This window comes from Myxine glutinosa, chromosome 4 (genome assembly GCF_964187855.1).
Source record: "Myxine glutinosa chromosome 4, kmMyxGlut1.1, whole genome shotgun sequence".
Lineage (NCBI taxonomy): Eukaryota > Metazoa > Chordata > Myxini > Myxiniformes > Myxinidae > Myxine > Myxine glutinosa.
Window position 1 is genome coordinate 215,294,267 of NC_136264.1, and position 13,782 is coordinate 215,308,048.

At 43.6% G+C, this 13,782-nt stretch overlaps 2 protein-coding genes across 5 annotated transcripts in view; both read left to right on the forward strand.

Moving 5' to 3' along the window:
- MMAA (metabolism of cobalamin associated A) overlaps positions 1-13,782 on the forward strand; it is a 773,535-nt gene that overhangs the window by 198,536 nt on the left and 561,217 nt on the right. The gene's annotated exons all lie outside the window — the stretch shown is intronic.
- Positions 1-13,782, forward strand: part of SLC30A9 (solute carrier family 30 member 9) — a 224,796-nt gene that overhangs the window by 149,790 nt on the left and 61,224 nt on the right. For all 4 annotated transcript variants that reach the window (XM_078777013.1, XM_078777017.1, XM_078777015.1 and 1 more), the window contains one exon: positions 7,702-7,809. In XM_078777013.1, coding sequence (XP_078633139.1) covers positions 7,702-7,809 — 108 coding nt within the window. The remainder of the gene's footprint in view (positions 1-7,701; positions 7,810-13,782) is intronic.

The following is a 13,782-nucleotide window of genomic DNA, read 5'->3' on the forward strand; positions in this document are numbered from 1 at the left end:
TGCATTCCACACACTCCGTCCATTCCACCACCGCACTCCCTGTTACACACCACTCCTCTCGTGCACCTTCTTGCGCACACTCATCTTTCGCACACTTCCTTAACACACCGCCTCGTGCACCGTCTTGCACACTCCCTTGGTACGTACTCCGTACCACTCATGGGGGTGCACTCTTGCATCCACCCACTCACGTGCTCCAATGTGCCCTCCCGCACACGCGCCACAACCAACCCAGGTGTGCGTTCTCGCACACTCTCTCCATCCATCTCACTCTCCGCGTCGCTCTCATCACACTTACACTCCGACGTGCACTCTCCCTCGCACCCGGTATCACACTCGCGCTCCGACACCATTCGTCCACGCGCGCCGTTCACCTTCACACACCTTTTCCTCACCCGCGTGCCATTTCCATTCATAACGCGCACCACGGACCTTTTACGAGCGCACGGGTGCCGTCTCGATCCCAAACGCGCGAAAATTCTTTTTGCGCTAAACACCTTCCCGCAAAACCTCTTAGCACCATACACAGCCCGTCTCACCTTCGGGGTTCTTCTTCTTTGCTCCACACGCACCTGCAAATCTTTATAAGGATTATGCAGCACGACATCATGATGCGAGCACAGACTTTGCACATATTCCATCTCTCCCTGCCGCTAGTGCTTTTCTACGTCCGGCGTCTCTTCCATTCCAATTTCCACTATAATTAATTCGTTAATTTCTTTCTCTTCGACGACCGCTGGTCCGAATAAAATTTCCTTTTCTACCTCGGCGGTCGCCGGCTTCCCCATACCCCGGGTCGCGATTTAGTCGCGATTTCTACCCCCGTCATTTTAACCGCGCTCTGCTCCGCCTCGCTCAACCCGTGCTCCTCGAGTTGCGTTACCTCGTCGCGTACCCTTGGGACCTGCTCGCCCAACTCGCGGTCAATGTTCTCCCCCATTTTTGTTATTCGGTCACCCATTCTGTTTTCCATTCCCTCTCTATCGGCCCTCATTCCTCCCATATCCTTACTCAATCCCCCTAATTTGGTTTTCCAATCATTTCCCATTTCCTCAATTTGGCTTCCCATGTCATTTCTCAATTCCCCGATTTGGCTTCCCAATTGTTCACTGGTACCCCTTGCTTCGTCCCTCATTTCTCCCATATCCTTCCTCAATCCCCCAAGTTGGTTTCCCATTTTCATTTGGATGACTGCCTGCAGCTGCGCCATGAGGCCCTGCATGTCAAAGCCCGCTGGTAGAGCGGGCTCGGCTACCGCGGCCACGTGCGAGGCGCCGCCATCTTGTGCACCTGCAACCCCCGCAACCGCACCCTCATTGCTCTCCTCCAATTCCTCCCTGGGGTCCTGGATTGCCTCTAACTCCTCATTCTCCCCTACCGGCACCCGATCGCCTTGACTATCCATGGCACGATTTAAATTTTGGATCTTAATACTAGATTTCGGCCGCTCCAAATTTTTGACCAAATTTTTTAGATGATAGAAAAATTTGGTTCGGGTCCAAATCCCAACTCTTCGACACCAATTGTTACGGATCCGGGGGACGGCACTCCCGTTAGCAAAGGGGGGTTAATCCCCTTGTCCTGTTAAGCTGGCCGTCCGACCGGTCCTGGGGGTATGACGTCACTTCCGGTCGGTGGTGAGTAGGGTTGTAAGCCCAACCCGTCTTACTACCTAATTACCACCACCAATCCGTAAGCGAGGAGATACTCCCACCCGGGCCGCAGCGTGATTGGATGCGCCGAGCGAAGCGAGCTGCGACTCGGGCCGTTAACAAGAGACTAACCCGACTCCGAACGTTGGCCGAATCGTGCCACATGTACTCAATGGGAAGAAGGGACTAAAGCGATCGGGGGAGAATGAAACCAAAAGGGTAAGAAATAACAGACATTTATTAATTATGTGCAAAACCAAAACCAAAGAAGAAACGAAAGTAATATGCAGAAGAAGAAGAAGAAGAAGAAGAAGAAGAAGATACACAGGGCAGCCTTAAAAACAGTCTTAATTATCAACGCCCAGGACAGAACACACAGACTTACACGAAAGGGGAATAGCAGGCAGGAATGACTGGAAGAGGGAGAAGGTCCGGGTGGGACAGCAGGGCTGGAAGGTCCGGGCAGAGGCACAGCATTGAGGTCCGCTCCAGGTCCACGCTCCGGGCTGGAAGTGAACAGCCAGCGTCAGCTTCTGGTCTCGTATCTCACACGGTCGGACAATGCGAATAAAGCATGGGATTGTCGCCATCAAACGGACCCACTCTCCTCCTTACAATGCTCCGTATCCTCGTCGGGTACCTCACTCATCTGCCGGATCACGTCTTCTCCCTCAACTCTCCAAGCAGTCCCTCGCAGCCGCTTCCAATGTCCGTGTAGAAATCAAGCCGCCGGCTCCGATGACACGCCTACCGGTTGGCTCACCTCGGCGCTGGTTGGTCGGTAAGGGCTCGCTGACTCCACCTCTGCTGACGAGTCGACGTGCCACACCTTGTTCTGGTGGCTCCACCCCCTTCTTCCTCGGCTTGACCGCATGGCTAATGGCGGCGTGGTGCCAGCAAAAACAGCCCAATGCAACGGCGGCGAACGCGGCTGGCAAGCGAAGTATCACAATTTGAAGAGGGAGAGAGCAAAATGGACGGAATGGGGCCTATCTTATCTATCTATAATTCCAGTAATCTCTGTACGTTTGTTTGTCTGTGACCGCTGTTTCTCGACAACCACGGGTCCGATATACTTTTAACTTGCCAGGTATATTGCTGGGGACCCGAGGATGTGCCTTTTCAAGGTTTCATATTAATCGGACAATTACTTACCGAGCTATGTCCAAAAAACGATTCAACCAATCAGAGAGCAGCGAACTATCGCGTGTGCCGAACGTGGCGGACACACTCTGCCTCGGATGGCACATTTGAGAGCGTATTCATTTATTTCACGTTTGCAAACTATGTTGGCGTTAAACTATGTTTTAAAACTAATAAAAACGAATTTGCGATTCATTCGCTTTCCTGCGCGTTTGTGCACGCGATGGCGATTTCTTTACCAAACTCCGGAAGCCGTTCGCTTTGGACCAAACCATTTCATGTAAATAGAGGGGGGGGATTGTCACCACTCGCAAGCCGTTCGCTTTGGACCAAACCATTTCATGTAAATAGAGGGGGGGTATAATTTTAGATATATATATAGTACGGGCATGCCCTAGTTTGATTAATGCAACGCAGATTCAACTATTGGGAACAGATCCTTAACTGAAACACATAATAATGAAATAACTACGGAGAGGTCCTATGGTTCGCTACGTGTTGTACATGGACTAACTAGGGTGCGATCTTTAACGAAGCCAATTGATGGGGATATTTACAGGGGATCATTTATAAGGGAAACATTTACCAAAATTTACTTGTGAAGGTTCTAAAAACCGTAACAATATATAACATGAATATACTTTCATAAGATTATAATAACCCATCCTCTTTAAGCTGAACTATTAGTGGTTGAATTTACTGTGTTTGGGGGAAGGAGAGGGAAGAGGTAGAGGGACATTCTCAATCTCCACTTTTCCAAAAAGGTATTGATAAGAAAACTTTTTCATATTTCAATAAATCAATAATTGAAATACCACTGTGAATTCTGATGATGATGAGATGTTCATGATGGGTGAATCGGTTGATTGGTTTTTCATTTTGTGTTCTCTAATCAAGTTATTGTCCGTTATTTATGAACGTCTTTCTTTTTACAATGTGCTATACTTTTAACCCTTTAAGAGTAAAAATTTTAAAAGGGCAGTAATACTTCGCGCATGTGCAAAAGGCCTCATTAAAATAGCATTCATACGGTCAATTTGAAAGTCACGTGTTGAGTGTATTTGTCGTGATCCAGTTTTGCTTGTCCAAGCACTTTTAACCTGCTGTTGCTGGAATGTAAGTGAAATCAAAATAAAGACCAATTACTGCACTGTAGTTACAAGAATGAAGCCGGACATTAACAATAAATACATACACACACACTCATATATATACACACACACACACACACACACACACACACACACACACACACACACACACACACACACACACAAACACACACACACACATACACATACATAAACACACACATACACAAACATAAGCACACACATACACAAACATAAACACACACATAAACACACACAAACACACATAAACACACACATACACATACATAAACACACACTCACACACACACATACATAAACACACACACACGTGCACACACACACAAACATACGTATACATACATACACACATACACACATACATACATACTGTTACGGATTCGTAACTTCCGTTATTGGGGTTTGTAGAGGACTCCATAACAATACATACATACATACATACATACACACATACATACACACACATACATACATACATACACATACATACATACATACATACACACATACATACACACACATACATACATATTACATGTACACACACACACATACATACATACACACACGCACACACGCACACACACACACACACACACACACACACACACACATATATATATATATATATATATATATATATATATGTATAATATATAGATATATATGCACACACACACACATACAGTCGTGGCCAAAAATATTAGCACCCTTGCACCTTTTTCAAATAATGCACCATTTCTTCCAGAAAATTGTTGAAATGAAAAAATATTTTGGTGTTCACATTTTTTTATATTTTATTATTATTATTATTATTTTTTTTTTTTGTTGTATACAAGATCGAGGCTCGTGAAAGAGCGAACATTAATCACACAGAAAGACAAACAGACACATAAAACAAATAACATCGGGAGCGGTAGACAAGATGGGGAGAGAGGGGGAAGGACACAAACACAACATTTGAGAGCAGGGACCGAGAGACATGGAGACATCGAGAGATCTGTGGGAGGGAGAGGGCTTTGGGGGGGGGGCATGTGAAGGGGGGGGGGGTGGGAGAGGTATAAACATATGGACACTGCCAGGACTTCCAGGAAAGAAGTTGGAATTTCAAACAAGGTGGATCTGGGGTGAATTCGTGGGGGTAGAAAAGATCAAGGTTTTGGATGGGGGAAGATAAGAGATGGTGGTGAACAGCTGTTTTAAAGACCTGGAGGGAGGAGAGGGATTGAAGGGAGTGTGGGAGTTTGTTCCAGAGGCGGGAGAAAAGAGGAATGAAGGAGTGAAGGTGAGCAGAGAGCCGAGATTTTGGCAGTTTAACCATAAGAGGGTTGCTGGCAGATCTTGTGCGACCTGTAGGAATATTTGGGGGACAGAACACAGAGAGAGCTGGGGGAGCAAGGCCGGAGGGGAGTCGGTAGAAGACAGAAAGACCACCTACATTTGTATTTCTTTGGTTTGCAGTGGAACAAAATTTTTTAAAAGCTGAAATAATGACTAAATGTTAGCTTATTCCACACAGAAATCCTAAAAATGGCCCGGACAATATTATTGGTACCTTTTAGAAGTTGTGAGAAATAATTAGATTTCAAGCAGGTGATTCTCCTTTACTTTGGCATTGAACTCACCTGTGGTGAGTTGCAGGTGCTTACAATATAAAAAATCACTCATTCAACCATTTTGAATGGAGAAAAGGAGTCATTCTGCTGTTTTGTGTCACTGTGTGTACCGCAACGAGCATGGAGAGAAGAAAGAAAACCAGAGAATTGTCTGAGGAGGTCAGACACAAGATTGTAATCAAGCATGGACAATGTCAAGGCTACAAGTCCATCTCCAGAGACCTTGATGTTCCTTTGTCCATGGTACGCAATGTTATCAGGAAGTTTAAGGACAATGGCACACTGCAGTCAACCTCCCTGGATGCGGCCACAAGAGAAAACCTGATCGAAGATTGCAGCGAAGGATTGTTCGAATGGTGGAGAAAGCACCTCGATCAACTGTCAAACAGATTCAAGCTGAACTTCAGACATAAGGTACGACAGTTTCAACTCGCACCATCCGTCGCCAACTCAATGAAAGGGGGTTATATTGTAGGAGATACAGGAGGATCCCACTGCTGAGAGAGAGACATGAGAAAGCCCAACTAGAGTTTGCCAAAACACACCTGAACAAGCCAAAATCCTTCTGAGAGAATGTTCTGTGGACAGATGAGACCAAATTGGAGATTTTTTGTGAAGCACGTCACCTCTATGTTCTCTATGTGAAGGACATCAGAAAACAAAATGAAGCCTTCAAAGAAAAGAACACTTTCCCTACAGTTAAACATGGAGGAGGTTCAGTGATGTTTTGGGGTTGCTGTGCTGCCTCTGGCACTGGGTGCCTTGAATGTGTGCATGGCATCATGAAATCAGGAGATTACCAAGGCATTTTGGAGCGCAATGTTCAACCCGTGTCAGAAAACTGGGTCTCCGTCGAAGGTCATGGGTCTTTGCAGCAGGACAATGACCCCAAACACATTTCATGAAGCGCTGGACTGTTCTGAAGTGGCCAGCAATGAGTCCAGATCTAAATCCCATTGAACACCTGTGGGGAGATCTGAAAACAGCAGATTGGAGAAGGCCCCCTTCAAATCTGGGAGATCTGGAGCAGTTTGCACAAGAAGAGTGGGTCAAACTATCAATAGAGAGGTGTAGGAAGCTCATTCATGGCTATAGGAAGCACTTGACTGCAGTTATTTTGTCCAATGCCATTGCTTTTTATTTTCTGATTTAAAAGGATATATTAAGTTCTGAATCAAACACAAAGGTTCTGTAATATTAACAGTGAAATAAAGAATTGTGGAGACTAAAAACTTTTGTCAATTCCAATTTTGTTTTTCAAGAAAATTGTTAGTTATTTGAAAAAAGTGCAAGGGTAGCAATATTTTTGCCACGACTGTAGAACGTCCGCTCCATGTCTGGGAGGGGTCGGCCGTTCAAAACTTGGCCGTGCTGCTCCCTTGCTTGATGCTCAACATTAAAAGGATAGAGCACGGACAAACAACGCTGGGAAGGTAATGGCAAACCACCCAGTTTAATCGGTGAGAAAATCGGCACCGTTGTTGTGACGTCGCTGGTACCTCGTGGCTGGTTTGTTTGTTTGTTTGTTTGTTTGTTTTTATCTCGGGAGGTGACTCCACCTCCCCGAAACTCTGTGGCTGTGTTTTTGTCTTTTGTCGTTCTCGTCCTGTGTCGTGTCTCGTTTTATGTCCCTGTGTGTAAGACGTGTGAGCGGCAACTCCATTATGAGCCGTAAATCATAAATAAATTGCGTTTCGGTGAACGGAACTTCCGAATTGCATGTTTCAGTGGATTTGTGTTTTATTGTTCATAAATTCTGTATGCTCTCTATTATCATCTGCTCAGGTTTGGATGAACCCTTAGAAGCCATTTCTGCAAAATTATATTAGATCGGGTAAAGGAGCAAAGAGCTCAACAGCATTCCTCTGTTTTTGTCAATCACCCTTAACAGATTCAATGTATTACCAACGGGGATGCTTCGTACTGCCAAAGCTGGCTGATTCATTGTAGATCATCATGCCAAATGTTCATTTTATTACCTTTAATTATTCCCACATTTATCTTCAGATTGTGGAGGAGTACACACATATACTGTATGTGGAGGACAAGGATGTTGATGTACATGTACATTTGGACATACATTTCTTCCTCTCATTATTTAGGGTTTAAGTTTTGTAAGTTGTGACTAAATTATACATTTTGTGCCTTTTCTTGTAGTTGTGCGGAGTGGAGATCCCAGTACTAATGTGGTACTTCTAGAAGATGCTGCGGCTGTACTTGGATTGTGTATTGCAGGAGCTTGCACGGGTCTCACGGCCGTCACTGGTGAGGCTGAGATTGTATGATCGGTGAGATGAGGATGAGGATGAAAAAATGTAGAGGAGGGTGTAATTGGTAAAATGTAGAGGAGGGTGTAATCGGTAAAATGTAGAGGAGGGTGTAATCGGTAAAATGTAGAGGAGGGTGTAATCGGTAAAATGTAGAGGAGGTTGTAATTGGTAAAATGTAGAGGAGGGTGTAATCGGTAAAATGTAGAGGAAGGTGTAATCGGTAAAATGTAGAGGAGGGTGTAATCGGTAAAATGTAGAGGAGGGTGTAATTGGTAAAATGTAGAGGAGGTTGTAATCGGTAAAATGTAGAGGAGGGTGTAATCGGTAAAATGTAGAGGAGGGTGTAATCGGTAAAATGTAGAGGAGGGTGTAATTGGTAAAATGTAGAGGAGGGTGTAATCGGTAAAATGTAGAGGAAGGTGTAATCGGTAAAATGTAGAGGAGGGTGTAATCGGTAAAATGTAGAGGAGGGTGTAATTGGTAAAATGTAGAGGAGGTTGTAATCGGTAAAATGTAGAGGAGGGTGTAATCGGTAAAATGTAGAGGAGGGTGTAATCGGTAAAATGTAGAGGAGGGTGTAATCGGTAAAATGTAGAGGAGGGTGTAATCGGTAAAATGTAGAGGAGGGTGTAATCGGTAAAATGTAGAGGAGGGTGTAATTGGTAAAATGTAGAGGAGGGTGTAATCGGTAAAATGTAGAGGAGGGTGTAATCGGTAAAATGTAGGGGAGGTTGTAATCGGTAAAATGTAGAGGAGGGTGTAATCGGTAAAATGTAGAGGAGGGTGTAATCAGTAAAATGTAGAGGAGGATGTAATCGGTAAAATGTAGAGGAGGGTGTAATCGGTAAAATGTAGAGGAGGGTGTAATCGGTAAAATGTAGAGGAGGGTGTAATCGGTAAAATGTAGAGGAGGGTGTAATCGGTAAAATGTAGGGGAGGTTGTAATCGGTAAAATGTAGAGGAGGGTGTAATCGGTAAAATGTAGAGGAGGGTGTAATCAGTAAAATGTAGAGGAGGGTGTAATCGGTAAAATGTAGAGGAAGGTGTAATCGGTAAAATGTAGGGGAGGTTGTAATCGGTAAAATGTAGAGGAGGGTGTAATCGGTAAAATGTAGAGGAGGGTGTAATCGGTAAAATGTAGAGGAGGGTGTAATAAGTAAAATGTAGAGGAGGGTGTAATCGGTAAAATGTAGAGGAGGGTGTAATCGGTAAAATGTAGGGGAGGTTGTAATCGGTAAAATGTAGAGGAGGGTGTAATCGGTAAAATGTAGAGGAGGTTGTAATCGGTAAAATGTAGAGGAGGGTGTAATCGGTAAAATGTAGAGGAGGGTGTAATCGGTAAAATGTAGAGGAGGGTGTAATCGGTAAAATGTAGAGGAGGGTGTAATCGGTAAAATGTAGAGGAGGGTGTAATCGGTAAAATGTAGGGGAGGTTGTAATCGGTAAAATGTAGAGGAAGGTGTAATCGGTAAAATGTAGAGGAGGTTGTAATCGGTAAAATGTAGGGGAGGTTGTAATCGGTAAAATGTAGAGGAGGTTGTAATCGGTAAAATGTAGAGGAGGGTGTAATCGGTAAAATGCAGAGGAGGGTATAATCGGTAAAATGTAGAGGAGGGTGTAATCGGTAAAATGTAGGGGAGGTTGTAATCGGTAAAATGTAGGGGAGGTTGTAATCGGTAAAATGTAGAGGAGGTTGTAATCGGTAAAATGTAGAGGAGGGTGTAATCGGTAAAATGTAGAGGAGGGTGTAATCGGTAAAATGTAGAGGAGGGTGTAATCGGTAAAATGTAGAGGAGGGTGTAATCGGTAAAATGTAGGGGAGGTTGTAATCGGTAAAATGTAGAGGAGGGTGTAATCGGTAAAATGTAGAGGAGGGTGTAATCAGTAAAATGTAGAGGAGGGTGTAATCGGTAAAATGTAGAGGAAGGTGTAATCGGTAAAATGTAGGGGAGGTTGTAATCGGTAAAATGTAGAGGAGGGTGTAATCGGTAAAATGTAGAGGAGGGTGTAATCGGTAAAATGTAGAGGAGGGTGTAATAAGTAAAATGTAGAGGAGGGTGTAATCGGTAAAATGTAGAGGAGGGTGTAATCGGTAAAATGTAGGGGAGGTTGTAATCGGTAAAATGTAGAGGAGGGTGTAATCGGTAAAATGTAGAGGAGGTTGTAATCGGTAAAATGTAGAGGAGGGTGTAATCGGTAAAATGTAGAGGAGGGTGTAATCGGTAAAATGTAGAGGAGGGTGTAATCGGTAAAATGCAGGGGAGGGTGTAATCGGTAAAATGTAGAGGAGGGTGTAATCGGTAAAATGTAGAGGAGGGTGTAATCGGTAAAATGTAGGGGAGGTTGTAATCGGTAAAATGTAGAGGAAGGTGTAATCGGTAAAATGTAGAGGAGGTTGTAATCGGTAAAATGTAGGGGAGGTTGTAATCGGTAAAATGTAGAGGAGGTTGTAATCGGTAAAATGTAGAGGAGGGTGTAATCGGTAAAATGCAGAGGAGGGTATAATCGGTAAAATGTAGAGGAGGGTGTAATCGGTAAAATGTAGGGGAGGTTGTAATCGGTAAAATGTAGGGGAGGTTGTAATCGGTAAAATGTAGAGGAGGTTGTAATCGGTAAAATGTAGAGGAGGGTGTAATCGGTAAAATGTTAGAGGAGGGTGTAATCGGTAAAATGTAGGGGAGGTTGTAATCGGTAAAATGCAGAGGAGGTTGTAATCGGTAAAATGTAGAGGAAGGTGTAATCGGTAAAATGTAGAGGAGGTTGTAATCGGTAAAATGTAGAGGAGGGTGTAATCGGTAAAATGTAGAGGAGGGTGTAATCGGTAAAATGAAGAGGAGGGTTTAATTGGTAAAATGTAGAGGAGGGTGTAATCGGTAAAATGTAGAGGAGGGTGTAATCGGTAAAATGTAGAGGAGGTTGTAATCGGTAAAATGTAGAGGAAGGTGTAATCGGTAAAATGTAGGGGAGGGTGTAATCGGTAAAATGTAGAGGAGGGTGTAATCGGTAAAATGCAGAGGAGGGTGTAATCGGTAAAATGTAGAGGAAGGTGTAATCGGTAAAATGTAGAGGAGGGTGTAATCGGTAAAATGTAGAGGAGGGTGTAATCGGTAAAATGTAGAGGAGGTTGTAATCGGTAAAATGTAGGGGAAGGTGTAATCGGTAAAATGTAGGGGAGGGTGTAATCGGTAAAATGTAGAGGAGGGTGTAATCGGTAAAATGCAGAGGAGGGTGTAATCGGTAAAATGTAGAGGAAGGTGTAATCGGTAAAATGTAGAAGAGCGTGTAATCGGTAAAATGCAGAGGAGGGTGTAATCGGTAAAATGCAGGGGAGGGTGTAATCGGTAAAATGTAGAAGAGCGTGTAATCGGTAAAATGCAGAGGAGGGTGTAATCGGTAAAATGTAGAGGAGGATGTAATCGGTAAAATGCAGAGGAGGATGTAATCGGTAAAATGTAGAGGAAGGTGTAATCGGTAAAATGTAGAAGAGCGTGTAATCGGTAAAATGCAGAGGAGGGTGTAATCGGTAAAATGTAGAAGAGCGTGTAATCGGTAAAATGCAGAGGAGGGTGTAATCGGTAAAATGTAGAAGAGCGTGTAATCGGTAAAATGCAGAGGAGGGTGTAATCGGTAAAATGTAGAGGAGGATGTAATCGGTAAAATGCAGAGGAGGATGTAATCGGTAAAATGTAGAGGAAGGTGTAATCGGTAAAATGTAGAAGAGCGTGTAATCGGTAAAATGCAGAGGAGGGTGTAATCGGTAAAATGTAGAGGAGGATGTAATCGGTAAAATGCAGGGGAGGGTGTAATCGGTAAAATGTAGAGGAGGGTGTAATCGGTAAAATGTAGAGGAGGTTGTAATCGGTAAAATGTAGAGGAGGATGTAATCGGTAAAATGTAGAGGAGGTTGTAATCGGTAAAATGTAGAGGAAGGTGTAATCGGTAAAATGTAGAGGAGGGTGTAATTGGTAAAATGTAGAGGAGGGTGTAATTGGTAAAATGTGGAGGAGGGTGTAATCGGTAAAATGTAGAGGAGGTTGTAATCGGTAAAATGTAGAGGAAGGTGTAATCGGTAAAATGTAGAGGAGGGTGTAATCGGTAAAATGTAGAGGAGGGTGTAATCGGTAAAATGTAGAGGAAGGTGTAATCGGTAAAATGTAGGGGAGGTTGTAATCGGTAAAATGCAGGGTAGGGTGTAATCGGTAAAATGTAGAGGAGGGTGTAATCGGTAAAATGTAGAGGAGGTTGTAATCGGTAAAATGTAGAGGAAGGTGTAATCGGTAAAATGTAGAGGAGGGTTTAATCGGTAAAATGTAGAGGAAGGTGTAATCGGTAAAATGTAGGGGAGGTTGTAATCGGTAAAATGTAGGGGAGGTTGTAATCGGTAAAATGTAGAGGAGGGTGTAATCGGTAAAATGTAGAGGAGGGTGTAATCGGTAAAATGTAGGGGAGGTTGTAATCGGTAAAATGTAGAGGAGGGTGTAATCGGTAAAATGTAGAGGAGGTTGTAATCGGTAAAATGTAGAGGAGGTTGTAATCGGTAAAATGTAGAGGAGGGTGTAATCGGTAAAATGTAGGGGAGGTTGTAATCGGTAAAATGTAGAGGAGGGTGTAATCGGTAAAATGTAGAGGAGGTTGTAATCGGTAAAATGTAGGGGAGGTTGTAATCGGTAAAATGTAGAGGAGGGTGTAATCGGTAAAATGTAGAGGAGGGTGTAATCGGTAAAATGTAGGGGAGGTTGTAATCGGTAAAATGTAGAGGAGGGTGTAATCGTTAAATGTAGAGGAGGTTGTAATCGGTAAAATGTAGAGGAGGTTGTAATCGGTAAAATGTAGAGGAGGTTGTAATCGGTAAAATGTAGAGGAGGTTGTAATCGGTAAAATGTAGAGGAGGGTGTAATCGGTAAAATGTAGAGGAGGGTGTAATCGGTAAAATGTCGAGGAGGGTGTAATTGGTAAAATGTAGAGGAGGGTGTAATCGGTAAAATGTAGAGGAGGGTGTAATCGGTAAAATGTAGAGGAGGGTGTAATCGGCAAAATGTAGAGGAGGGTGTAATCGGTAAAATGTAGAGGAGGGTGTAATCGGTAAAATGTAGAGGAGGGTGCAATCGGTAAAATGTAGAGGAGGGTGTAATCGGTAAAATGTAGAGGAGGGTGTAATCGGTAAAATGTAGAGGAGGGTGTAATCGGTAAAATGTAGAGGAGGGTGTAATCGGTAAAATGTAGAGGAGGGTGTAATCGGTAAAATGTAGAGGAGGGTGTAATTGGTAAAATGTAGAGGAGGTTGTAATCGGTAAAATGTAGAGGAGGGTGTAATCGGTAAAATGTAGAGGAGGGTGTAATCGGTAAAATGTAGAGGAGGGTGTAATCGGTAAAATGTAGAGGAGGTTGTAATCGGTAAAATGTAGAGGAGGGTGTAATCGGTAAAATGTAGATGAGGGTGTAATCGGTAAAATGTAGAGGAGGTTGTAATCGGTAAAATGCAGGGGAGGGTGTAATCGGTAAAATGTAGAGGAGGGTGTAATCGGTAAAATGTAGAGGAGGGTGTAATCGGTAAAATGTAGAGGAGGGTGTAATCGGTAAAATGTAGAGGAGGTTGTAATCGGTAAAATGTAGAGGAGGGTGTAATCGGTAAAATGTAGAGGAGGGTGTAATCGGTAAAATGTAGAGGAGGGTGTAATCGGTAAAATGTAGAGGAGGGTGTAATTGGTAAAATGTAGAGGAGGGTGTAATCGGTAAAATGCAGAGGAGGGTGTAATTGGTAAAATGTAGAGGAGGGTGTAATCGGTAAAATGTAGAGGAGGGTGTAATCGGTAAAATGTAGAGGAGGGTGTAATCGGTAAAATGTAGAGGAGGGTGTAATCGGTAAAATGTAGAGGAGGGTGTAATCGGTAAAATGTAGAGGAGGGTGTAATTGGTAAAATGTAGAGGAGGGTGTAATCGGTAAAATGTAGAGGAGGGTGTAATTGGT